The sequence below is a fragment of the Crinia signifera genome, chromosome 5 (genome assembly GCF_055691185.1).
Source record: "Crinia signifera chromosome 5, ASM5569118v1, whole genome shotgun sequence".
Lineage (NCBI taxonomy): Eukaryota > Metazoa > Chordata > Amphibia > Anura > Myobatrachidae > Crinia > Crinia signifera.
This window is the reverse complement of record NC_139221.1, coordinates 43,018,030-43,044,894: the sequence shown is the minus strand read 5'-3', so window position 1 is coordinate 43,044,894 and position 26,865 is coordinate 43,018,030. Positions and strand designations below refer to the sequence as shown.

The 26,865-nt window shown below is 44.5% G+C and overlaps 1 protein-coding gene across 2 annotated transcripts; it reads left to right on the top strand.

Moving 5' to 3' along the window:
- Nucleotides 1-382: 382 nt before the first annotated feature.
- On the top strand, nt 383-24,644 carry TCEA1 (transcription elongation factor A1). 2 transcript variants are annotated; one of them, XM_083187102.1, is made up of 10 exons: nt 383-655; nt 3,868-3,930; nt 7,947-8,052; nt 8,757-8,844; nt 10,097-10,242; nt 17,546-17,602; nt 19,563-19,717; nt 20,893-21,039; nt 22,918-22,989; nt 23,680-24,644. In XM_083187102.1, the coding sequence occupies exons 1-10, from the start codon at nt 581-583 to the stop codon at nt 23,686-23,688; spliced, it is 918 nt and encodes a 305-aa protein (XP_083043228.1). In that variant the 5' UTR covers nt 383-580; the 3' UTR covers nt 23,689-24,644. The 2 variants fall into 2 exon arrangements, with proteins under 2 accessions (XP_083043228.1, XP_083043227.1); XM_083187101.1 differs by having other exon boundaries at nt 387-655; nt 10,094-10,242.
- Nucleotides 24,645-26,865: the final 2,221 nt, after the last annotated feature.

Genomic DNA, 26,865 nt, shown 5'->3' with positions numbered 1-26,865 from the left:
TGGCCCATGTCGACCTTAAGTCAGGTCGACCTTCCTGCCAGTCGACCTAAGTTCATTCTAATAGATGACCGCTTCCCGCTAAAACTATGGCAAGGCATGCTGGGATGTGTAGTTTCACAACAGCTGGAGAGCTACAGTTTGGACATGCCTATTCTAAACTACCTGCACATGTATTACATCGCACGTGTAATACGTTTCCCATAAGCCAGAAGAGCACGTCCTCACACTACCTCGCCCTAGATTTTTCCTTGGCTGCATGTGCTGGCTGATGGTGCTGTGTGTGTGTGCTGTGCAGTGAGCACCGCCTAGCAAGCAGCAGGGCACCACACACAGTTACTGATGACAATCCGTGCAGTACCCATGTCCCGCCGCAGGGTGGCGCACATCAGACACAGGAAGGGGCAGAGCGTCGCGTATGGTGACAGCCTAGCGGCGTCCTCGCCATCTGCTACTGTCGTGCGAAGCTTCCGGAGAGTGCAGCGGAGGAGGAGAGGACGCCTAAAGCGGGAACTCACAGCGGCTCCGTAACCCCGCGTCCTCCGCCTGTGCATGTGAGAGCGGCGAGCGGGCAGCTGCAGACATGAGCGCCCTCGGCGGGGAGGAGATAATCCGCATCGCCAAGAAGATGGAGCGGATGGTGCAGAAGAAGAACACGGTGAGGGCCGCTGGGAGCTATGTCTCCGTGCAGCCGGCCACTATGTGCATTGTGTTATTGTTACCCCTGCCTCGGTTACAGTAACTCGGTGTTATGGAATCCTAGTTCCCTCCAGTACTGGTGCACGCTCCCGACACCGGGGGACCGCCAGCAGCTGCGCGCTCCCGACACGCACACCACAAACACCAGCTGCGCGCTCCCATGTGGTAAAAGGGAGGAGGTATAATTCAGGATCCCTCTCCTGCATTGTAGCCACGGCAGGGGCAGTGTGCAGCCGGTGTACGCAGAGCATCTACAACAGCTCACTGGCTGCCAGAAATCACTGACCCACAATGTGCGAATTAAGGTTATTTAATGCTCTGTAGGCTCGTTGGTACTAATCTAATATGTGTATGTATACAGCAGGTGTCTGGTGCATCCATGTAGGGCCACAAATGGTGGACATGTACTAAGTCATGGAGCATGACAAAGTAGAGAGAGAAAAAGTACCAGGCTAGGTGTTAGCAATGACATTTAGGTGGTGTGGCTGGTACTTTGGGGTAGATTTATGAAGTGGCGTTGATGTGTAAATGCGCTATCCCCGTGCGCTGAAGCAGGGGATAGCGCATCGCCTAATCTATCACACCCGCCGAGCGTTTACTCTAACGCCGGCGGTGTGGGGCAGGAGGCATAGCGCAGGGGCGATGTTTTGCACTGCGCCCCTGCCTCCTGCCAGATTTATGAACGGTCAGCATCGCTGACCGTTCCGCCGCCTGCAGCTGTCGACTTCGCCAGCTGCAGACGGCGATGCCTATACCAAACAACAGGGACAGCGCTGTCCCTGCTGCTGGGGCTGAGCTGCGCTGGGATCTCGCGAGACTAGCGAGATCCCGCGCATGCGAAGTCAGCCGGCCGGGGGGGAAGGAGACGGCGCATCAGTATTAACTGATGCGCTGTCTCCAGGAGGGACGTCGCCGGAGGGGGGAGTTAGCGCTCCCCCACTCCGGCGGCAAGATCTTAGTAGATCTTGTCGGTGTCCCCTCCTGCTTCGCCTCGCTAATGAGGCGAAGCAGGAACTGTTATAGCGGCGCGATAGGCGCCGCTATAATAAATCTACCCCTTTATCTCTCTCCAAGGGGAGTACACAAGGTGCGATTGCCTTGCAATTCAATCGGGATCGAATCGCAAGGTAAACACAAACCGAAAACAAATTCCTAGTATATGCAAGTATACCTGGCCAATAAAGCTGATTCTGAATCTGATTTGGACTATACACACACATTGCATAGTCCAAAAAGTATGTACAGCGCATACTTTTTTGGAACTAGATCTCATCTAGGTTAAAACGCACGCTGTCGTAGCGTATTGCATGCATTTTGAACTACATGTAATGCGATCTAGTACAAAACACATGGAGAGCACATTGCACTGTGTGTGTGTGTGCGCGCACCTTATGTCTATTTTTCTATTCAGTTTTGCTTTTGTACCCAAAACGGTTTCAGCCGCATTCAATGCTGTTTCTCTCTTGTTCACTCTATATCGAATAGTAATATAAAAGGTTCAGGCAAGACTACATAGTACAGACCTGTACTATATAGTCAAGATCCAATGTGTTTTGCTTGCTGTGCGATTCGATCGAGATTGATCAAATCGGGATCTAATTGCAAGGCAATTGCACCATATGTACACACCTTATGTCATATATCGGTATTGTTGCAGTCTGCACCCTTATTAGTCAATTTGATGGTGGTGTATTTGTGATGGTGTTATTACTGCAACTTGCAAACCCACATCTCTCCACTGTAAATAGCACATGCTACATAAAGCTTGTTTACTGTGCCCTATACTGTAGTAATCAGCTGTCTGTACTGAGTATTATCCTAACCTATAGCTGTAACAGACCATCTCACAGGCTCTTAAGGCCGCCATACACTATGCGATTTGGGCCCGATTTGACCCGATTCGGAGGAATCGGGCTGTGAAATCGGGCCAAATCGCATGTGCAGACATCCCATCCGACCCGATGCGCGGTCCCGTGCGCATCGGGTCGGATTAGGGAGGTCGGACGGGCTGCACATATGTGCAGCCCAAGGCAGGCAGGGGATGCAGCGTATAGTACGTGCGGTGGAGGGAGCCGAGCGGGGGACAGTGGGCGCACTATCCTGGGCGGGGGGGGATGCCGCAAATAGATACTTCCAGGCGGTGAACGCCGCAAGGGGATCAGAGACAGAGACCGGGTAGCGTAGGGGAAGCCGGGCACATAAAAATGAATGGACAGCCAGTAATTGGCTGAGAGCTCTCTGACTGAGAGAGCTCTCAGCCAATCACTGACTGTTAATTCATTTCTATGTCCGCCCGCTGCTGCCCGGCTTCCCCTACGCTACCCGGTCTCTGCTCTCTGGTCCCCTCGCGGAGTTCACCGCCTGGACCAGTGCGCCCACTGCCTCCCCTGCATGGCTCCCTGCTTGCAGTACCCCGCTCGGCATCTGGTTCCCTCCACCGCAGGTACTACAGGCTGCGTCCGCTGCCTGCTTGCAGCCCCCATGCCCTGCTTGGCTCCCGCTGACAGCAGCTCCCCGGGGGTACTGCATGTGATAAATCGCATGCGATTTATCACATGCAAAACCTGGCACATCAAGTGCCAAATCGTATGTGACCCCCCCCAGGGGAGTTGTAAGTAGGCCTAATGTATGGGGGCCTTTATTCTGTGATAGAGAAGTACTCTTCTAATCTCTGAATAAGATTGTTAAGGCCGGTACACACCAGGACGATGGTGCTCGTGAGCGGGTCCTCACTGGAACGTACGACCCGCTCATGAGCTGACGCTGCCGACACGCCGTGAAAATGCCGCTGATGTGATCGCGATCCGATCACGACCCCCACCCACTGCAATGGTTGGTTCTGAAAACCTACCTGCAGCTGGGCCGCGCATCGGATGGGGTTTGCATCAAAGTGACAGCGAAATGGCCCAAAACATGGCCAATTTACATACAATCGGTCAACATTGTATCTAAATTGACTCGTTTTGGGCCATATCGTCCTGGTGTGTACCCCACATAAGCTGGTTGCATGCTGGCAGTTATTTGTTTCATTATTTACATTGAACGCTGATATTGTAATTTAATGATCTCCTGTTGTCACAATGCATACAATGTACAGTCTTATTTTTAGGTGTTTGAAATCTTTCTGTATGTTTGCCATATTTACATTTCTCACTTGATTCCTTTACACAGGCCGGGGCTTTAGATTTATTGAAAGAGCTTAAAAATCTCCCTATGACTCTGGAGCTTCTTCAGGTACGTCTCTGACCATCGCCTTGCATTACATCGCTACATTGATGAGTCCAGGTTTTACTGTATCCATACTCTTGCATCTTGTTTGTTTCACACCAAAGTCTGAACTTGATGTTATTGAAAATGACTTTGGGCCTGATTCAGACTTGATCACAGCCCAGTTGCAAATCCATATGCAATCCGCTCACCATCAAATGATTGTTCTACTGTGCGCAGTCTGTGAGTAGCCCAGGACTCGGCGGCTGCGACAGAAACAGGCTGTTCGGGGCCAGAGCTGATGTCACAAAACTTTCCCTCAAATTCTTGAACACGCCTGCGTTTTCCCAGACTCTCTCAGAAAACGGCAAGGTACCACCCCCAAATGTCAGCTTCCCGCCAATCACCTTGCTAGGAGCATTATGCATGCACAGTTTATCGACAAACGCCTGGAATGTGAATTTGCACCTGTGCGATCAGGTCTGAATCAGCCTTGTGTTATACTCCAATGTCCTTTCAACGCCTGACCCTCCAGGACTCGCTGGCTTACAGTATACTGATATTCCATCCAGTTACTTTATACATACAAAATGAACTCGCCAGATGTGGCGCACAGCTAGCACTCTAGTCAGCACTCGGTGGACCACTATAAACAATAGCGGTTATAATACAGTCATTATACTAAATGTTGGCGAGATGGATGTAGCTTATTTCATGTGTACTCTCAGTACTTACTAAAATGATGAAGGGTGGGCACACACGGAAATGATATTTCCCCGGGGAAATTGTATCAACAAATTGGGCATATCGTTAAGGGGGTATGCAATCTGGGATCACGGCTGTCGATCCCCGCCAACAGCCGTGATCCTGGCCCGTTTGCGGTCAGATCGACCGCATAACGACAGACGGGATACAATGTCCCGACTGCCGATGGGCGCAAAGGGGGCGTGGCTGCGAAAACGGCTTTGGATTGTCGATCTGCGGCCCGGATCATGACAATCCACGGCTGTTATCGGCAGAACGGGCCCGACAGCTTCTGAAGTCAGGCTCGTTCTGCCGTGATCCCACATCAATGCTGTCGCTAAAGACAGCATTGACTAGGGAGCCGCCGCTATTTCCTATGTCGGAAATAGCGGCTGCACATTGCATACCCCCTAAGTGTATATAACCCATTGCATGGTCACATGGCCAACCAGAAAATATTGTTTATGAAGCCATGCTGTGGAATGCAACATGGCATCCTACATCGTGCTGCCATCCCCTGCATCCACCGAGTGTGTATGCACTACACGATGCAGATCCCATCCGATCGGCCGGGTAATGGACTTCAACCGGTCAGAGTGGTTAGCTGGAGTGTGTATTGTACACTCATTACCATACAGTAACGCACAGGAGGTATGTTAATACCTGCACATTTGTCAATTATTATTTTTTTACGGGGCTGGACAACTTTCCATAGCAGGACGCTATGAGAAGCCGCCCCACTCCGCCGCTCATCTGCTGGTAATACCAACAGATGAGCGTCTGGGCCAGCGATGATCACGGGAGCACACATCAGCGCTCATTGCTTCCCTGCACACACTGGGCGGCATTTGAGCTGAAAGCACCTCTGACGGGTAAATTGAGCTGCTTTCAGCGCAGTCGCTCAGTGTGTATGGGCTTTTCGAGATGATGTGTTAGCAGATTCAGCTAAATCATCTGCTAAATCATAGAAATAATGTAACAGGAAGCAATAATTCTAGTTCAAAAAGGGGACACAGCTTGTTGAACGGGGATGTCTTGAACAAGGAGGCACAGCTTGATGAAATTGGAGGAAGACTGAAGGAAAACACTTATTTTCTCTTTAATTTCTGTACACACAGTACGTTCCCAGCTGCCAATATCGGTGGCAGTGGGGACCCGGCATTGGAAAGTGCATACAATCTTGCCCATTCTCATTTGAACCCTTCTGAGCGATATCGCTCATTCTATCACCCAGTGTGAACGCCCTGCCCAATGGCCGAAGCACACCCCAGCGGGTTGTTACCGCCTCCCTCCATCATCTGGGCGTGTACAGACGAGGGAGCGGTCGTGTGCATGTACACATTTGTTTCTAGCTGCTCTCTAAGTTGCCCCTGCTTACAGCCCGTTTTAGCATGTAGGGCCATTGAAACCTCACTTATACCCCTTTTACACCGCCTCAAAACCCCAGGTCTTCGGCGGGTCAGCGGCGGTGTAAATGGGACATGCCGTGTCCCTTTACATGGGACTTCTACCCAGGTCCTGACCTGGGTAGAACATGGCTAGGACCTGGTTAGAGGGCGGTGTAAATGGGTATGCCGGGTCATCCGACCTGGCTCCCATTTACATCAATGGGGGATGTGCAACCTGCGGACCGCAGCGCCTGCAGGTTGGGCGGGGGGTACAGACAGCCTGCGTTGCTGTCTGCTATACTCTGCAGGCAGCAGAGGAGGTGAATGGATGCCTGTGTGCGGCCTCCATTCACCTCCCGGACAAGGGCGGGGGGTGCACGGGGGCAGCCCAGCAGATTACCTTAGTGCTGGGCTTGCCCCCAGCGCAGCGCTCCCGGTGGCGGCGATCGGCGCTTGGAGATGTCATCTCCAAGCGGCAGCTCAGGAACCGCCTGCACCGGGTGGGGGAAGGGGGGGGGGGGGGGTTGCTGGTGTAAAAGGGACCAAATGGCAGGTCACACCCAGCTTGAAGCTGGTTCCAAAAACCCAGGTGCGACCCGGCGTTTTGGTATAAAAGGGGTATAACAAGTGCAATACATAGTCAAGTTACCATAGCTGTGGCTGAGCAACTTTATCACTGGTCATATATACTAGAAATATTTAAATCCAGGCCTAATTGCAACTGATTTGGTGTTAATAATCATGAAGGTCCGTCTGTTACCTTGGTGTTTACCTATAAGCTTGATATAGCAAGCATCTTAAATTAGAACAGATTATGTATGTGTGTGTGTATATATATATATATATATATATATATATATATATATATATATATATATATATATATATATATGTATGTGTGCGTTGCTAAAGGAGAATGTAATACCCTTCATGGCTAGAGAATAGAATATTTCTCTCCCAGTAATCATTATTTCTCAGTATTTCTGAGGCAAATGATTCCAGTGTGTTGGTCGCTTGTTGATCCTTTACTTAGTAGTTTATAACAACGATAGTTTTACTTTGAACCTATAGAGGGCGCTCTTAAACCTAAAGTTCAGATGTAATTAATTGACTTTTCATAGTTGTAATTAAATTCTAGGTTGCTGTGACTTGTCTGGTTAAAGTAATCACTTTTGTGTTCAGGCAACCCTTTGTTTTAAAGGGACATCAAACATACACAGGACACAATGTGGTTCTGTTCCCATACCCTGACAAAGTTGATACACTTGGTTAGTTGATGTCCTTTTCAGATACAGTAATAATGTGAAAAGCTTTGGATTAGCTGGAACAAAACAATTGCATTACCGAATGAAATAACCCTCCTCTTTGTGACTGAGTACACATTTGTAGTATTTATCTATTAAGCATTCACGTTTACTTTATATACATTCCCTGCCTAATCCACAATGAGACCAGGTTACCTTGTCATGTACACATGGCTTCTGAATCCCTATTAATAAGCGATCTGACTAGATCGGTAGACCTGAAGCATGGATTGCTTAGTGTGTACACCCTGTAGCGATGACGGTGCTTAGGTTGCAGTGCTTTTCCTAGAAGCATAGACTAAACACAGCTTTGCAGATATTGAAGATGCAGCGATGAATGCTGAGTGGACTGTGCTTAGGCAGCTCGCTCAGCGGGGCACCTGTCCTGTGTTCCTGTGTGTTAAGAATTGAAGATAATCCTTCTCATTTTTTTAATTCTTTAGAACCTTTCAATAAAATAAACCATGCCAAAAATGAAGTTTGCTTATATTGACATAGGCACTGTGACACATTGGTACTTTCTGAAGCCAAGTCTTCTTTCCTATGACTTTAGAAGCCTCACATGTGGCCCTGTACAGATTACTTACTTTCCTTTCTCTGTTTGCAGTCCACCCGAATCGGAATGTCGGTGAACGCCATCCGTAAACAAAGTGCAAATGAAGATGTGACTTCTCTAGCCAAATCCCTCATTAAATCCTGGAAGAAACTACTAGGTAACCTGGGAGTAGCAAACTGTTTTCTGGCGGGAAATAAGCCAAACATCGTTTTCTGTGAGGCCAATTAGAATTGTGGCCTACTTTTGTTTTGTTTCCGTACTAAATGTATTTTCTCCTATTTATGATAAAATAAAAATACATTGACAATGTTAATTAAAATAAAATTTGTCATACGTTGCAGACAGAGGCGTAACTGGGAGGCAATGGAGTAATCTGCCGCCGGGCTCCTGCTCCCAGGGGGGCACCTCTCCTTCCCTGCAAGTTTGAATCACCTCTTTGAAAGCCATAGATTTGGCTTCTGTGGCTGACTCCCTCTCCTAGCAGGACGATAGACATCACAGTCACTTTATTTTAAACATAATATACATAACATACCTACATACATACATACATATATTTAGAAATGATGATGGGGGGGCACAACTATTTGTCCCGCCTCCGGGCACATTGGACAAACTTACGCCACTGGTTGCAGAAGCAGTCTGTAGTAACGCTCTGTATGTTTCGATACTTCTACTGTGACGGTGTACCTTTCAGTATTTTTATACTAATATACACCAGTATCTTGTTGCCATTTAATGAACACTCTTTATTAGAAAGGGAAAAAGAATTACCTTAGATACGTATATCACAGCTCCTACTGTTTACCTATGCAATGTTTTACACGCTGTATTAAAAAGCAAGATTTGGCTTCCTTGTAGATGGTCCTTCATTAGAAAAAGAACCAGAGGAGAAGAAGAAAGAGCAGGCCTCTCCAGCCCAGAACAGTCCAGAGGCCCGGGAAGAGAGGTACGTTGCTGCCACCACACTGTGTCCTCTGTCATTGCAATATGATTTCATTTGACGTTTTCTTTATGGTTAAATCTACCCAAGCTGAAGGTTCTGTTTTTGGTGGAACTAGCCATGAAAATATTTCCTGCTATTTGGAGACCCTGCGGGTTTGTCTGGAGTGGTAATTCTGCTGGCATGTTGCCTCAGCGCTGTCCACTCTCTCTTGTTTCAATCTTGATTTCCTTCCAAATATTGTATATATCTGCCAATTCATTATACTCACCTGCCATACACGGGAACATTTCTATTCCCTTTATACTCTGTAATAGATAAAAATATGAGGAGGGGGGTGGATATGTCTTCTTGATCATCTGTCAGAGACTGTCGGCATCGGGGAAAGGGACAAAGCTTTACCAGGTGGCATGTAGATGGTAAAGAGCACATTGATTACTGCAATGACTGCTGGCACTCGTATACTCGTATGTATGGGTGCCAAATTCACCTCTATGTTCAGTTTTATTTAAGCTAGAACTAATAATATGATTTTAGGATGCTTTCCCTAATATCCCATGCCAGCTATACATAGTTGCCCCTCCTCCCAACGATGATGATAGCAGGCCCGCTCACTTTGGTGACTTCGGCAGGCCTAGTCCGCCCCTATCATTCTGTCCCCGTCCTGTCCAGTTTCTAGAAGGAACACTAGGTAGTATGGAGTAGAAGATGGTTTAAGTAAGAGAATGAAGGGCAAATGAGGGAATGTTGTGAGAACTGACATTATAAAGGGGAGGGCAGGCAGACAGGGGTAACACAGATGGGATAGACAGTGAGAGTAGAACAGAGGATTAGGATGGGAGTTGGTTGGATTTGGTCCAGTCTGAGGGTAGGGTGGTGATGATGATGATGACCTGTCCACTTGGGGAAAATGTATTTCATTAATGCTAGGAGGATAGCCAATATAGGTCTGAGATAAAACAGAATGTGTACTGGACCACCTGCGCTGCCCCCCCCCCCCCCCCCCCCCCCCCCCCAAATTGCAGCTGGGTCCTCACTTAAACACCATTCCTCTAACCTCAAAATATACAAACAATCACTGTCCTCAAGCACAAAATACTGCATCACTTCTTCTGATGGACCGTCTCTTTCTCCGAAAGATAAAAACAATGTCTGGTTACATCTGTCTGAAACGACTGTTTAAACGACCGGATTCTTTTGATGGACACATGCCTAATACACTGGATAAGTAAATGGTACACTTTTCTTCTGCCAGCAGTTCTAGCAGTAGTTTGAGCACTCGGAAGGAAGAGTGTGCAGCCCCATCTGATGGCTTTCTTACATCTTTCCCACGAGCACCCAGCACATCAGATCCGGTCAGGATTAAATGCAGAGAGCTTCTCGCTACAGCCCTTAAAACAGGAGGTGAGTGTTGGCGCTATCACTACAGAAATATTTCAGGTGTACGTGTCTTATGTTCTGCAGACTGCTTCAGCTTATTACCAGGACATTGGCGCTGGTTACTCCCTTTTCCTGTGTTTGTTGATGTCCACCATTTCTCTCCACATCCCTGTTCGGGTTTAATGTACTACTCGTGGTGTTTTTTGTATGCTCTCCTAGCAATGCATCTGTACAGTTCTACCCTATAGTATGTGTGTCTGATGACCGAAAGCCCATTGTATTATCAACTCAGTGATACAAGTGAAATTATACAGTATTGTGAGCGCTTGTTAAACTTCTTTCCTTAAGCACATTGGGCTCCTTCACAAAGCACACAGGGGGTTATTCAGACCTGATCGCTGCTGCGCGATCTCACGCGAAGATCGATTATCGAAAGACTGTGCATGTGTGAGGCCAAATGGCGATAAGAATCAGCGATTACTCTATTTGCAAGCCTTTCGCAAGTTGATTGACAGGAAGCCGACATGTGGGGGTGGTCACCGGCCTGTATCTGGGATCGTCAGGGAAACTGAAGGCGTGCCCAGGTGTTTTCAGGGAGGACGTGTGATTTCAGCTCTGCACCCGATCAGCCTGATTCTGTTGCACTGGCAGAGTAGATTCTGGGTTACTCACAGACTGAAAATCATTTGAGGAGTAAGCTGTGTATGGATTTGCAGCTGATCGGCATCATTTTCGCAATCCTTTCGCAAGGCAGGGCGGGTTTTCATTCTGGCTGGGCAGCGGCTATCTGAACGCAGAGCGATCGGGTCACAATAGCCCCCGTAGTTGGGACAGTTGTCATTGCATTTGGTTTATGTGAATCGGTGATCAGTTTGTTTTTTTCTTGTGGAGAAAAAAAATGCCCATACGGGTCTTACAACTATACCTCTCATGCTGGGCAAGAAATGAGATGGGCTTCTCGGAGATGGTGGATTTAACAGAACACTTGATGCAGGAGCGGCCTGGTAATCCTGGTAGATCCATTTTATTAGATCACTTTTTTTTTTTAGCCCTGCTCACTTTAATGAATATTCCATAACCACCAGTATGGAAACTCCCACAGGCATGTCCTGGGGGGGAAAAGGATTTTAATCATGAGAGCTACATCATCAAAATAATTTGGAAATGCCACTTGTCATATATACATATGTATAGTACAAAAATCTGTGCACACCTGCAAACTTTCTGGTTGGCAATACACATCCTGACAACACAAAAACTTAGATCCGGCCATCCTACTGACAGACGGTGAATTGTGTTTAGTCCTTTCCTCTGCTCCTAAGTGCATTGTTTTATACCACTCCAGCCAATGTTTGCCATTGCACACGAAGAGCGGGCACTTGTGTACAACTGCTCCGCCATCGTAACCTAATCCTTGATGCGCTCTACAAACATTCTTATGGGGACGTTGCTTCCAGGTGAATTTTGTAACTGGGGGAAGAACATTTTGGCATACTATGCCCTTCTGCACTACTTGGCACCATTCTCCTGTGGCCTACTGCTTTGCTGCTTCCTAGATGTTGACCAGGGCATCTCTGGCAGGGGAGAAATGGAACAATTTGACCTGTTAGATAGGTAGCATCCTAACATGGCCATGATGAGTTTTGTAGTACAACCCTTTCTACTGCTAAAGGTTGACATGGCTGTGTGTTTTTGTATATTTTTATTAAATATAGCAGTTAGCAATGAGTGAGGCAGAAATGGACAAGAAGGCTGTTTAGAAGGGTTGTCCAAGTAGATTTGGCCATATAGTGTATGTGACACTTGGCACACGTACGCAGGACACCTACACCTGGTACACCTGTACGCAGGAATCAGATGGTCATTACGGTAATTTCTTTTCAGGCGAGTAAACATCCAGTAACAGCATAGGATGCGGTGCGATCAGTGTGGTCGGAGCCTCTTCTTCGTCCAGTGCTGGGACCTGGTGATGTCCTCATTTAGTTCAGCTGCTGGAGGGAGAACCTCAAGACCAGCTTTTGCAAATAGGCTACATTGTGAAAGTATCTTATGTACTATAAGCATAGGTGTAAAATTATGCGTTCACATACGTGGCACTATCCTAAAATCTTTGAAAGAGAGTGGGTGATTTACTGAAATCAATGGCTATCCCTTCAACCCACCCACCTTACAGGGGGACTGCGTATAAGCTTTGACAATGTTAACCCAAATGCATGGATAGCGTTTTACTCATTGTTCCAGTGTTTGCAGTTGAAAATGAATTCACAATGGCCCTTATTCAGATCTGATTGCAGTGCAAATTTTTTTTTTTTTTTTGGGAAAATGGGCAAAACCATGTGCACTGCAGATGTAAGATGTTAGATGTAAGTCTAAATTGCAGTGTAAAAATAATGCAGCCAGTATTTACCCTGCACAGAAAAAAATAACTCACACAAATCTAACTCTCTCTGCACATGTTACATCTGCCCCACCTGCAGTGCACATGGTTTGCCCATTTTCCAAATAAATTTTTACTGCGATCAGATCTGAATAAGGGCCAATGTGTGGTTTTCCTGCTTTTGAGTCTACACAATACAACAAATGTCTATAGCCTAACCTTTTGTGTTTTATATACAGTTCTATCCATGTCCTTTGCATTTATTACCAGTGATTTATATAGCGCACACATATTCCGCAGCGCTTTACAGAGAATAATTGAACACTCACATCAGTCCCTGTCCCAGTGGAGCTTACAATCTATATTCCATACCACATGTACACGCACACACAGACATTCTAAAGTTCATTTTGTTGGGAGCCAGTGAACCTACCGGCATATTTTTGGATTGTGGGAGGAAACAGGAGTACCTGGAGGAAACCCACGCAAATACGGGGAGAATATACAAACTCCGCACAGTAAGGGCCATGGTGGGAATCAAATCCATGACCTCAGCGCTGTGAGGAAGCAATGCTAACCATTACACCATCCGTACTGCAGCATTTTTAATCAGATATTCAGATTTTCTAGTTTTGGTGGTCGCGGGAAATGGTCCCAGTTAAATTGGCAACATTCAGAATGTCTACATTGTTAATGTTGATACATGCAGTTAGGGTTAGGTTAGGGGATATCCTTGAATGAGAGCTAAATAGCCTGGAACAAGTGGAAAAATAACCTCTGTATGCTGTTCTGTCTATACTGGGAACCATGGAACTTGTTAGTGAGTATCAAGCGGGCTGAACTGTAAGCTCCCCTGCTATTTACCTTCCACAGGTTTTGATTTATGCTTGGACTTACTACCTGTATTTTTAATAAGGAATTTCAGATATTTATATAATTCTATATATTTGCATTATTAGGGCTTCATATTGTGTTTTTCGTGTCTTGTTCATTTGAATAAATCTTAAGTTAAAACTCTGCCGGCAGCTGTGTTTAGTTGGTGCGACACTTAGAGTCCCAAATACCTGTTTTTAAATAGGGTTAGGCAGCAATTGGGGTTAGGGATCTAGATAAACAGTAGTGTTGACACTCAGAACATGCCGACATTGTGTGAAAATTTACCTTCTTTATGTCAACCTATATCACACCCGAGAACAGATCCCGGAAAAATGCAACGTAAAGACTATTTATTGGTAGATTTGCTTTATGATTTTTGTGGTGATCACTGTTGCATGTTAACATCCTAACTTATTTTGCAACATTTGCCCACGTAATGAAGTGCAATATGTTGTATTAGCAATATATGGCTTAGGTGAGGCTGATTGCAGCGTCCTTCTGTGGTCCTACTGTCTGACTGTCTGCTCTGCATAGAAATATATATCCATACTGAAGATATTGGACACAGGTGTCATAGTTGGGTGGGGGGGGGGGGTAATACGGTCCCTGGGTGGACAATGTCTAGGTCGACCACTAATGGCCGATAGTAACTAAGTCGATAATAGAAGTTCGACACAAGCTTAAGGTCAACACTTAACACTTAAAAGGTTGACACACGTATTTTTTTTTTTTTTTGTACGACCCAGGTGGGCATAAAGTGAGAACCGAAGCATGGTGACCTTGACATGCATCCATAACCGAAACACAGACAGATGAAATAACATTGATTGTCTGGATACAGTGGCATTTGTCAAGGGGTGGGGTATATTAGGCATCAAGTGAGTACTCTGTTCTGGAAGTCTATGTCTTGTAAGCAGGACAGATGGGCAAGCATAAAGATTTGAGTGACCTTGACGAATTGTGATGGCTAGGCGACTGGGCCAGGGCATCCCAAAAACAAACGGCAGGTCTTGTGAGGTGTTCCTGGTGGGCATTTGTTAGTACCCACCAAAGTAACCCAAGCAAGGACAACCTCGAAATCAGTGACTGGATCATGGGTTCCAAGGCTCATTGATGCCCATAGTGATCAAAGCCTAAACCAGTGGTTCCCAAACTGTGCGCCTGGGGTGCCTCAAGAACACTTGTAGGGGTTCCTCAGGTTGGTGGTCCAGAACCAATTCAAATTATTTATGGCCAATGAAACAGGCAAAATCAGTGCTTGGGGCTTCCAGCTATAAAATATGTGGGGAAACAGAAGTGAATCGTGTTCCTCACCACATAACTGGACCTAAGGATGACATTTAAGCAAAACTTATTTCATTTATTTTTTTTATTCTTGGTCAAACTTTGGCCTAGGGGGTGCCCTGAAAAATATTCTGATACTCTAGGGTGCCGTCATTCAAAAAAGTTTGGGAACCTCTGGCCTAAACCATCTGATTTGATCCCACAGAAGAGCACAAAGTGTTGGCGGCTATGGGAGATGTCAGTCCAAGCAGTGCATTGCAGGTTGCTGCATAGCCACGGACTGGTCAGAGCACCCATACTGCTCCCTGTCCTGACTGAACTGATGAATTATGTGGATGGTCATATACGTGTGTCCTTTCTCTGGAGAAGATATGGTAACCATGGTGCACTATGGAAGACTGCAAGCCGGTGGAGGAGGTTGTGATCAGGGAGACCTTGGATCCTTGCATTCGTGTCTATGTTACTTCCACACATACCTCATACCTTAACATTGTTGCAGACCAAGTGCACACCTTCATGATGATTATTTCCTGGTGGCAGTGATAGCAGTTTAGGAATGATTTGAGCAACATCACAGAGTACAAAGTATTGATTTGGTGTCCAAATTGCCCAGATCTCAGTCTGGTGAAGCATCTGACGGTTGTGCCGGATTGACAAGTCTGAGACAAGGAGGCCCCACCTTGTAACTAACTGGCTCTGCTGCTGACATCCGGTGCAAGATACCACAGAACACCTTCAGTGGTCTTATGGAATCAAAGCCTCAATGGGTCACATCTGTTGTGGTGGCATGAGGGGGAACCGGCGCAGTATTAGTCAGGTGGCTTTAATGTTACGGTTTTATGTGGGTATATAGAAAGAAACCTTTTTTTAGACATTTGTCACTTATGTTGTGTTCATGAGGGCATGTCTACTTCACCATAGGATGAATGGCCGGAGAGAATAACGGTACTGGCATTTCTTTTCCTTTAATGCGGTGAGTGATTTCTAAAATATACTAAGTAAATGCGTCACACATAATAGAACTGATAAGACATATAATATTGGCAGCAAGCAATTCAGTACTGGTGTTGTGTGTTGCATATCAGTATTATTTTTATCATTATATTTATAAGACCCCACAAGTGGTTTGCAGTGCCGTACATATGGCGCACATTAGACCGTTACAGTAACTGAGCACAGATAACAATTAGCGCCACCGTTCTCTGTACACAATACAGCTGAGATGTAAGGAAGCAAAGGACTTGTCTGGATGCAACTAGGGAGGGCAGCTGTTGGAAGAGGTGAACGATTGGGTGAGGAGAGATGTGGCTATAGATGGTGGGTCCATGAGTAGGAGAGAGCTGTAATTGAAGTGCGAGAGAGTGCTCTGCTCCAAGCAGCTTATAATCTATACCAGGGGTGTCCAAACTGGTCTTCGAGATCTACCAACGGTTCATGTTTTCCAGACCACCTGTGGATCTATAGAATGTGTCGGTTAGGAATTAATTCACTGCGTGTGAGAACATGTGACAGTTAGTAACAACTGCACCTGTGCACCAGCGAGGTGGTCTGGAAAACGTGAACTGTTGGTAGATCGCGAGGACCGGTTTGGCCAGCTCTGATCTAGATGGAAGAGAAGACGGGCAGGTTACATGAGGTGCATATACACCTGTCTACTTGGGGAGAAAGAAGGGAACTGTAACTCGTCTCGCCATATGACTGCACCCGCTCAACTGTAGACAGCTGCTCTGTGCATCTCTTATCTAACCTTTCGTAGGTGTAATTTAAGATTTGTTGCACAGCAATTTGACACCGTCACCCTATGATTCCTGGTGGACTACCAGCTTTCCATGCGCGCTCCATTCTGGCATTAGGGGCTCTGTTTAATAAAGGTCAACTCTCACTATACTTAAACGGTGTCACTTTCATTCATGTGCCGTGATATTTATTTGAATTGACCTGCTGGGCCAGCTGAAGTGATAACAGGCTGTGCCGGCGAGTGGTGAAGAGTTGCTGGGGGTAAAGGGGAGAGAGGCTGCTGTTAGATGGGGGAGGGGGGGCTGTCCTCTCAACTTAAGGTGCCCATACACATTACAATTATTGTATACAATATCGCATCTCATCTCGGTTTTGCGATGAGATCTAGTACAAAAAGTATGTGCAGCACTTTTTGTACTAGATCTCATCGCAAAACCGAGATGCGATGAGATGCAATATTGTATACAATAATTGTAACGTGTATGGGCACCTTTTAGTCTGGCTGGCTCAGCTGAGGAGATGAGCAAGTCAGGCAATACATGAGCAAGGGACAACTGCAAAGTACTAATAGCATACAGAAATTTTAGTTTGAATTAACAACAACAACAGAGAACCATCTCTTCAACAGTCTATATAAATATCGTCTGGGGGAAATCTCCCATTAGTACCACTAGGCACAGCCGTGTTTTCAGGAAACGATGAAAGGTCTCTGAAATCAGTGATTTCACATAATTTTTTTCACTGCACTTGAATATGGAGGAAACCTAAAATCCCTGCTATTATCTAGGATAAATGAGATAATTATGATTTATATAAATAAATCGAGTCCTCTACGCCCATTGAAAGGTAATATGCATACGACATCTTCAGGTTTTTTTCTTATAGATATCTAGCATCTTATTTCTATATGGTGGAAACTCCTCTGTGTAGCAGGATAGGAGTACTCGCAGGCACTGAACAAAGCGCTGCAACATAAAGTGTGCATCATTTCATGTATGTTTACTTCGATATCTTCTGTTTTTAACTTGTACTTTTCTTGTGTTTCTACCACAGATGACTACATTACCATTGGAGCAGATGATGAGGAGCTGGGGGCCCAAATCGAGGAAGATATCCTTTTAGTGTTGTCTGAATGCAAATTTTGTTATTTCTTGATGGTCCTATTTTGGCAACCTCAACTGGCATTAAGACCAGTTATCATACCTGACAAATTGGCAGTTGTGGAGGAAAGTGGCCACTATTGCTGGTCATTAAAGGTAGTCTTCTAGCCAGACTTACCGGCCCCATTGAAGCCACAACAGAGCCACCTAGTCAGCCTGAGCAGCAAACAGCATGACCTGCTACATGGGCGTGGCCAAGTTTATACTCTGATCATAGCGTTTGAATTGAGTGGCTGTAATGTCCCATTGGCAGTTTTTAGCCAGATATTTAAAAACTTGCTCACATTCAGTGGTTCCATCTCTGAAACAGTTGGTGGTGTTCCAACATTTTATAAATAACAGCCTTCTTTTTGCTAGAAATATCCATTGGTGCCATTAGTCTGGTAGGTTTTTAAATTCTGAGAATGTTTCCATAATGAGAAACATGAAAGCTATGTGCTTCTAGTAATGATTGAAACCAAATTATTGTCATTTAAGTAACTGTTGTATGTGTTTTGACTCATGGCCAGCACCACTAGTAGCGCTACATATTAATTTTTTTAATTTGGTTATTCTATAGTGTAAATCAGGGCTTTTACAACCACTGTGCCGTGGCACACTAGTGTGCCTCGAGCTGTTCTCAAGTGTGCCCCCAGATCTAGAGATGCCCAAACCAATTTACTGCCACCACCAGTTCAACTGTTATTTACTGGTCTCTTCTTTTCATGTACTGTAAAGGGCCAATGTAGTTTATTTTTGTTACCTGTAGGGACCAGTGTGATTTTTTTTTTTCCTGTGGGGGCTAATGTGTTTTGCCCTGTGGGGATCTCATGGTGTGCCTTGGCAATTTAAAAATCTTAGTTAATGTGCCGCAAGGTAAAAAGGTTGAAGATCACTGCTGTAAAGGTACAATTTTTCAGGAGTCATTTTATACAAAGAGGAGTTTGGCATTATGCTATTAATAAACACAGCGGCGAATTGGTTGACCATGATAGATGGCAGAATTTGACACCAAATACACAGTATATGTTTATAAATAAAAGCTTACCTAGTTTACCAGAATTTAGCAGTCCGTACTCTATGCAGCAATGGTGCTTTATTAACACCATACACTTTGTGTTATTTTACCACACTATTGTCCATGAAATACCTAATACTTCTATTTTGTAGAAATGTAAGTAGAACAGAAAAGGCCTAGTAAGTCAACAGATGTACAATTACACAGTAGGTCTATTAGGAAGAAACTATCCTCATGGCACGAACATGAAAGACGGACCTGCCGACCAAGAGGCCCATTTGGCAAGCTATACACACTTGCCAATCTGCCCCTCAGTGTGTTTGGCCTGACACGACAACTGGACGGGCAATTGTAATGTCCTTGTTGGCTGTATGAACGATGTATCGCATAGTGTTTATACAGCCTTGGGGTGGGTTTTGGATCCCAGGTCCCGACTGTCTGTTGGTCCCGACAGCCCTGGCCCGTTTGCCCGCCTATTTATCAGCAGGCGGGATTAAATGTCCCACCTGCCGATTGTCAAAAAGGGGGACATGTCCGCTTATACATCTGTGGATTGTTGTGATACGGCCGTGATCTTGACAATCCAACACCTTTCTCAGCAAAGCAGGCCCAACCGCTTTTAAAGTCGGTCCCGTTCTGACGATATGCCTCTTCAGTGCTGTCGAGAAAGACCGCATTGAATAGACCCCCCCCCCCTGTCGGAAATAGAGGCGGGGATTGAGTTTCCCCCCTCAGTCTTGCATGTAGGGTTATTTTGCAGGGGTTTCTGAAGTATATTTGAGATCTTGAGAGAGTACCAGCTTCAGTATATTTCCTGGTGTAGCCTATCCCTTCATTACAAGTGTGCTCTCCATCTCCTAATATTGTCTTACTTTCCATTCCATGCGCCATTATTCCTTAATAATTTTTTCACCTGTATTCCAAGAATTTAAAAACACAGATGCAAAATACAAGAACAGAGTGCGGAGCAGAATCGCCAACTTGAAGGATGCAAAAAATCCCAACTTGAGGCGAAATGTCCTATGTGGCAACATTGGTCCAGATCATTTTGCCAGGATGTCGGCCGAGGTGAGTATCTTGGCTCTCCTGAGAGAATCGGTTGCACACAGAGGAAGGTGACAGTATGCTTAACGGTTACTTAGTGACCGTGGAATCATGTCACTTGGGTCCCTTCATAAATGTAGCGCACAGAACATTGTTCTCCCTTGAGCCATCTGCCACCTCTGTTTTCTGTAGGGACTGGATGTAAATGTACAAGTCATGTTAAGCATATTAATTGGCAGACTCCTGTGTGTTTCTGTTCCATATTGTTTCTCCTTCTCCCTGTCCATGTTTCTATCAAAGGAGTACAAAGGTACTTATGTAATATCTGGGCTCCCGTTTCTCTTATGAGACCGCGTCCCCTCGCTGCGCTCGCCACGCTTCGGGCACGGTGGCTCGCTGCGCTCGCCACACTATATAAAATCAACTCCATGCGTAGTTGGATAGTAGGGGTATGAAAAAATGGGGTGCATTTAACATGGGAGCCCAGATAATACATAAGTACCGGAGTACAAATTCTGAAATGTGGTGCTCACAGTGCTTATTATCTCTGGATAAACTGCTGTACATTTGGGGTTTTTGACCTTAGACAGATGGTAATTATCTTCCTGTCAGCCCTGAAACGTTCCACTTGTTCCTACATTTGTGTGACTGACTTTAGGGCTGTTATTTGCCATTTAAAGTTATGGTCAATGCTGTATGAAGACATTCTTAAGGGTGACTCATTTGAGCATGGTCGAGGAATCCGGTTGTTTTTTTCCTTGTTTATGTTGCCACTTTAAAAATACAGCCGTTCTCAGTTGACATGCTGCACGTCCAGCAAACCGACCCTATCACACATTGGGGCAGAACGGATGGTGTAATGGTTACTGCCTCACAGCGCCGAGGTCAGGGGTTTGATTCCCACCATGGCCCTAACTGTAGAGTTTTTGTATAGTCTCCCCATGTTTGCGTGGGTTTCCTCCGGGTACTCCGGTTTCCTCCCACAATCCAAAAATATATTGCTAGGTCAATTGGCTCCCAACAAAATTAACCGTAGAATATATGTGCGTGTAGGGAATTATAGATTGTAAGCTAAACTAGGGCAGGGACTGAATGTTCAACTATATTCTGTAAAGCGCTGCGGAATATTTACATTATGTTATATAAATAACCTGTTAATAAATAAATAACCCATGGCGTTCTCTTTGGATTGTGTGCAGGACATGGCAAGTGATGAACTTAAAGAGATGCGGAAAAATCTGACAAAGGAGGCGATCCGAGAGCATCAGTTGTCCAAGACCGGCGGCACGGAGACCGACCTATTCTCCTGTGGCAAATGCAAAAAGAAGAATTGCACTTATACACAGGTAATGTGGGCACCATGTATTTTGGAGGCAGTCTGTAAGCTGCTTTGTAGCTGCAAATTATTAACAGGAATATTATAATCTTTAAACACGATACATGTGTTTTTTTTATATTTATTAACTTTTTTAATGGTATTCACACCGTGCTGTGATTTTGGGTCGATTCAGACCTGTTTTGTATATTTTTGAGCAGATTAATGCCGCCCTGCTGAATGCACGCACCCCTGTTTCTGTCCGAATCCCCACGCTACGAGCGGATTTGTATGCGTAGACATCCGCTCCCATGCGCCCGCACAGAGGACAAATCATTTGATACTTACCATCAAATGGTTTTTCCTCTCTTTGCGAATAAAATTACTTTTATTCTGACTTTTCTTCATCCGCCCACTGTGAGCAGGAAGAAAGACTCACTGAAGGTGTTAGCGCCGGAAGTTTGCACATATGAGCGACTATGCGCATACACACACAACCCGATCATTGGAGCAGGTCTGAATTGGACACATAGGGGCAGATGTATTATAGCGGCGCGTATCGTGCCGCTATAACACTTACTGCATCACCTCATTAGCGAGGCGAAGCAGGAAAGGACATCGACAAGATGTATTAACTCCCCCCTCCGGCGATGTCCCCTCCTGGAGATAGCGCATCAGTGGAAACTGATGCGCTGTCTCCTGACCCCCGGACGGCTCGACTGGGCATGCGCGGGATCTCGCTACTCACGCGAGATCCCCAGCAACCCATAGCTAACAGCAGGGACAGTGCTGTCCCTGCTGTTTAGATAGGGCTTCGTCAGCCTGCTGCTATCATTTAGATAGCAGCGCCGATATGGACAGGGGCGCATAGCGGCTTTACCGCACGCTGGCTCCATCATACATGGGGGAGAAGAGGTATCAGTGCACATAACGTGCGCTGATATCCCTTCTCCCCCATAATGATACTACATACATCTGCCCCATTGTTCCATGTAAGCTGCTGTGTCCCTGTTCTAGTTTCCTCGCCTTATTGGCGGAAGGGGCTAAATAGTAGACTTCTATTGCAAACTGCACAACATGGTAATTAACGCTTACATTCTTAAAGCTACACGGTTTTTACATGTTTTTTTTATAAATAGTTAATTTTTTAAATAACCGGGTATGTAATAAAATATCTACTATTAACTAAAGTGTAAAAGATTTATTCTAAAGCCCTGTACACACGGCGCAATTTAAGCCATTGTCGCTGAGCGACCGTATAGGCAGTGTGTTTTTTGTGTTGTGGGAGATAAATCTCTAGGAGCGCGCTCCCGCACCCAGCCCTTAATGGTCGCTGGTGCACAATGCACTGTACACCAGAAACCAGCGAATTCTAGCCAAAATGAGGTAGAGACAGAATAGCTTGCAATTTTCACACAAGGTCGCTGATGAAAACGATACTGAGCAATATATTGCAGAGATTTATTAAGCCAAAATTGCTCAGCGACCATATTGCACTGTGTGTACACACCATTAGCCTTCAAAAGCTTAATAATTTACATAACCTGTTATATTTTATAATTACTTCATATTTCATCTTTAACTGGAAAATTCAATTAATGCATAGAATAATGAATTTAAAAAATACCTGACTTCACACTGTAACGATAACCTATAAAATATAGGTAATGTGGTATTTACTACACTGGCAAAAGAATTGGGAGACAGCCATAACACCAGGTCTTAATGGATGCTCCTCGTTACTGGCTGTGCACGCTGTCTGACTGGTATTGAATTGCTTCCTAATTGTGCATTCTATTTCACTTATGCATTCTAACATCGTTTCTATGTCATTTGCACCAAATTAATTATTTCCCCTGTGGAATATTCCTACTTCCTGCAATTGACCTTTTTCATATATGTTTATTAGGTTCAGACTCGCAGCGCTGATGAACCAATGACGACATTTGTTTTGTGTAATAATTGTGGAAATCGGTGGAAGGTAAGAGTTTTTTTTTTTTTTTTTTTTTTTTTTTTTTAGCTTTCTTACAATTTTAGGATTATGTAACCTCCCTTGCAGCTATGTCCAATTTGAGAGGTTTTTTTTTATTTTTTTTATTCCCTTTTAAAACGTGCTTCTGGTCGTATATGCACATTGACCCATTACTGGCTGTCACTACTCTATTCAGAAATGTTTGCGTTATGCTCTTATATTAATTACTTGTTTAATTAAGTTATCCAAGTGCATTTTATTGTATTTTTTTGTCTGAATTTTTTCTTTTTTTGTCAGTGTGTGTGATCATACTGATTAACCCTTTGAGTGCCAAGTGAATTTGTCGAAATAGGTGTAAAAAATTGCCAAACAAACATTTTTATTTATCATAATGTATATAGGAAATATATTTTGTTTTTTTCACAAAACATTTTTTATTTTAATTTATATAACAAATGTGAGCGACACTGGTATTTTTAGCAGATATTTTGAACATCTCTCAGATGTTGACACTCAAAGGGTTAAATAAGACTGTAGTGTTGGAATAAGAAAAACAGATCCGTTTCTTGACTATTTTTAGGACCATGTTTCCTTATTTAACCCCTGTATATAATCGTAGATTGTTTGTGTTATTGCTACAAATTCTTTTTAATAAGGAATCTGGAATGTTGACTAAACTTTCTTTTCTCTCTTTTTCAGTTTTGCTAAAATAAAATGTATTTAGAGAACAAACGGAGGAAGAAACTGTTTTTGCAATCAAGCAATTCATATAGGACCTGTTTTTTGCTTAGCTGGATTCAATTTACAAGACCTACAGTATGGATTTTAAGACCAAATTTGTGAAATTTCCTCTTTTTGACGTGTAGAGGAGGCCCCAATTTTATGGTGCAAGTGTAAAAATCTTAACTTTTTTTTTTTTTCTTTTTATAACCGAGTCATTAAACTTTTATCAATAAAACCATGGCATCTTGTTTTCTGTATGAACATTTGCAAATCTGTTTGACTCAAGAAAACATCTAGATTGTATTCTGTTCTATAAATCTTGCTTGGCCTCAGACTTGAAGGGAGGTATTTAATCCCAGATTCCAACTGTCGGGATGTCCCGACAGTCGGAATCCTGGCTGTTTTCCCGATGGCTTCTGATAGAACAGCGACAGTCTGTATTCAATGTACCGACTGTCAAGTGTCGGAAACTCCATAAATTTCAACAACACAGATCCAACTTTTTGAAAATTCTGATCGGTCAGCCTCCAATGCTGTCGTTAATGGCGGCATTGAATAGGTGACATTTCCCCTGTCGGGAAATCTCTGCACAGATTGACTACCCCCCTAAATCTGTAGGTCTTATTGTGAAACAAATCTAAAAATCTTCTCGTGTTACTTAGTCAATGTTAGAAATGTTCTCGTAATCATGAAGTGAATTATACTGATAATTGAGGCGTCAATAATAGTGATATTGTTAAAACACGGTTGGATTGAATTTCATTCCCATTAAACCTTTGTGCTTCGTTATCATTTTATATAGCTTTTCATTAAACTAAGAATGTTTTGTAAATTGTGCATCGATGATATTTCATCAAATTTTGTAAATTGTTTTGAATTATTTCACCAGATGAATGAGATTGGAATGATGATAGAACCTATTAAAAAATGCTGATAATTAAGTTTTGCTTTGGTGCTCTCTACATTTTGTATAGTGTGCCTATTGTGTGGATTCTTTCCCCAGCCTCCACATTTGTGTACAAAATAGATTGTGTGGTATATGCCACAAGCACATGTACATGTTATATTGGGGAGAATAGAATTGGTGGCGAGTGCAGCTCGGCACCAAGGCTGCATCGTGGCGAATGCAGCGAGCCCACAAGGGGCTTCGGTGCACTCTCCCCCAATTTGGGCTCCTGACCGTTGCCATTCCAATGTCGGAGAAACAACTGCCGGAATCCCGATTGTCACTGATTTATAGCATACGCAAGGACGTGAATAGGGTGAAAAGAATGAATGATCACTTTGTTGTCAACAAGTGCACATCTAGCACCAACCTAAAGAATTTTCCAGCCTTTAATACTTGTCCTATGGTGAAATGTTCTTGAAGTCCTATGCTAATGAGTGCACTTTCTTGATGTTCTAATAATTACTTTGATTATCTTCACCTCATCTTGTAGCATTACTTTCTTAATGAGAGGGGTTTATTCAGAATCACAGTACCCTATCCACAGAGCACTTGTGGTTCATCGAGCGTGATTCTCATGTTATCTCCAGATGTGTCGTCCTGAACCCAGCTACAAAAAGCAATGCGGTACAAGATGTTTGACTCTACTAAGCTGAGTGATGCCACGTCTTTTATGCCCAAATCCGCTTATTGGCCAGGTATACCTTTGTATACTAGCAATTTGCTTCCGGGTTTCTTCACCATGAGAGCGGTTAAGTTTTGGAACGCTTTGCCCGGAAATGTGGTAACAGCAAACACAGTAAATGAGTTAAAAAAAAAAACTGGATGCATTTATGGACACAAAGGGAATATTATAGTTATTTGCTAGTCTGATATAAAATTAGATAGGTTGAACTCGATGGACTAACGTCTTTTTTTTTTTTTCAACCTCAGTTACTATGTTACTATGTACAATGCAACTGCCAAGAGACAACACCACAGGAGGGGGGGGTTTATAGTGTACATATACACTAAGCCCCCGTGTTGCCTGTTACATTACTGATAGTGGTTTGTGGGGATGCTAGAATTGTTCAGTAGATGGACCGCCTGGGGGTAAGAAGCTTTTTAGCCTTCTTGTTGATTTAACAGGTATGGCCCTGATGCGCTTGCCTGATGGAAGCAGTTTGAACAGTTCATGGCCAGGGTGCAGATGGTCCTTTTGTGATTTTGCTGGCACGTTTCTTGACTCTGGTCTGGGACAAGTCGTGGACAATATGGTTTGGGTTGATTGTGCACTCCGGGAGAGGGGGTAGGGGTGGATAATGCGGTGGGTATTTGTGCTGAAATTAGGAGTCTAGTCAGGGATAGTGGTTGAATTATATGGTGCTGTATAATAACTTTATTAGAATAAAAAGTGGTGGTATGGGTTCCTCAAATGAGGATGGGTGGGGGCAGAAGTAGTCACTTGAGCCCATATGTGGGTAAAGTCCTCTCTCTACCTGCAATGCGGGGGTGTGCACCCGATATGCAGTCCTTAGAGAAAAGTGGGTGTATCTGACCCCGGCTGTGCACGTGGGGAGCCCTCTGCGGGAATGGGGGTGATGAACAGATCCCCTTTTTACCATAAGAGAACGCTTGTTCTCAGGGCTGTGGAGTCGGTAGATAAATGTTCCGACTCCTCGACTCAGACTCCTCTGTATTAATATGCGAATGTATTTGATACATTCCTTGCACCACACTTAAAAACCTAGGATAGACAGTTTCTTCCAGAAACATGTACACATATCTACCCTCATACAGACAAGCAGGCATGCAGGTTTTAAGATAAATATAAACACTAACAGTTGAATCCAAGAAGCTGTTCCATCAAGTCCTTCTAAGCTCTTCTAGCTATAGAGAAGAAAGTTCACTCAATAGGAAAGGTTCAGAAGTGTGGAGCAGGAGTTCTGCATGCTTTGTGACGACAACAAAAATCAATGAGCCACAATCTCCGCTGGTTTGCTTGCTCGTCACCGTTCAATTCATGGACACAATTAACGATTTCTTTACCGAATCGTTACTGGCGACGAAAAATGGTGCCTGTACATCAATATGAACCAGCGTAAGGAATGGCTTAGCCAAGGGAAACAAACGACCCCGCGCATGAAACAAGATCTTCATCCGTGTAAAAAGATGTTGTGCGTATGGTGGGAGAGCTTGGTTGAATGAATTTTTCGAGTCTACACCAGGTGATTTCT

Coding starts and splice junctions, on each gene's coding strand:
- TCEA1 (XM_083187101.1), top strand. CDS start 581: ATGAGCGCCCTCGGCGGGGAGGAGATAATCCGCATCGCCAAGAAGATG. Junction 656..3,867: donor TGGTGCAGAAGAAGAACACG/GTGAGGGCCGCT, acceptor TCCTTTACACAG/GCCGGGGCTTTAGATTTATT. Junction 3,931..7,946: donor TGACTCTGGAGCTTCTTCAG/GTACGTCTCTGA, acceptor CTCTGTTTGCAG/TCCACCCGAATCGGAATGTC.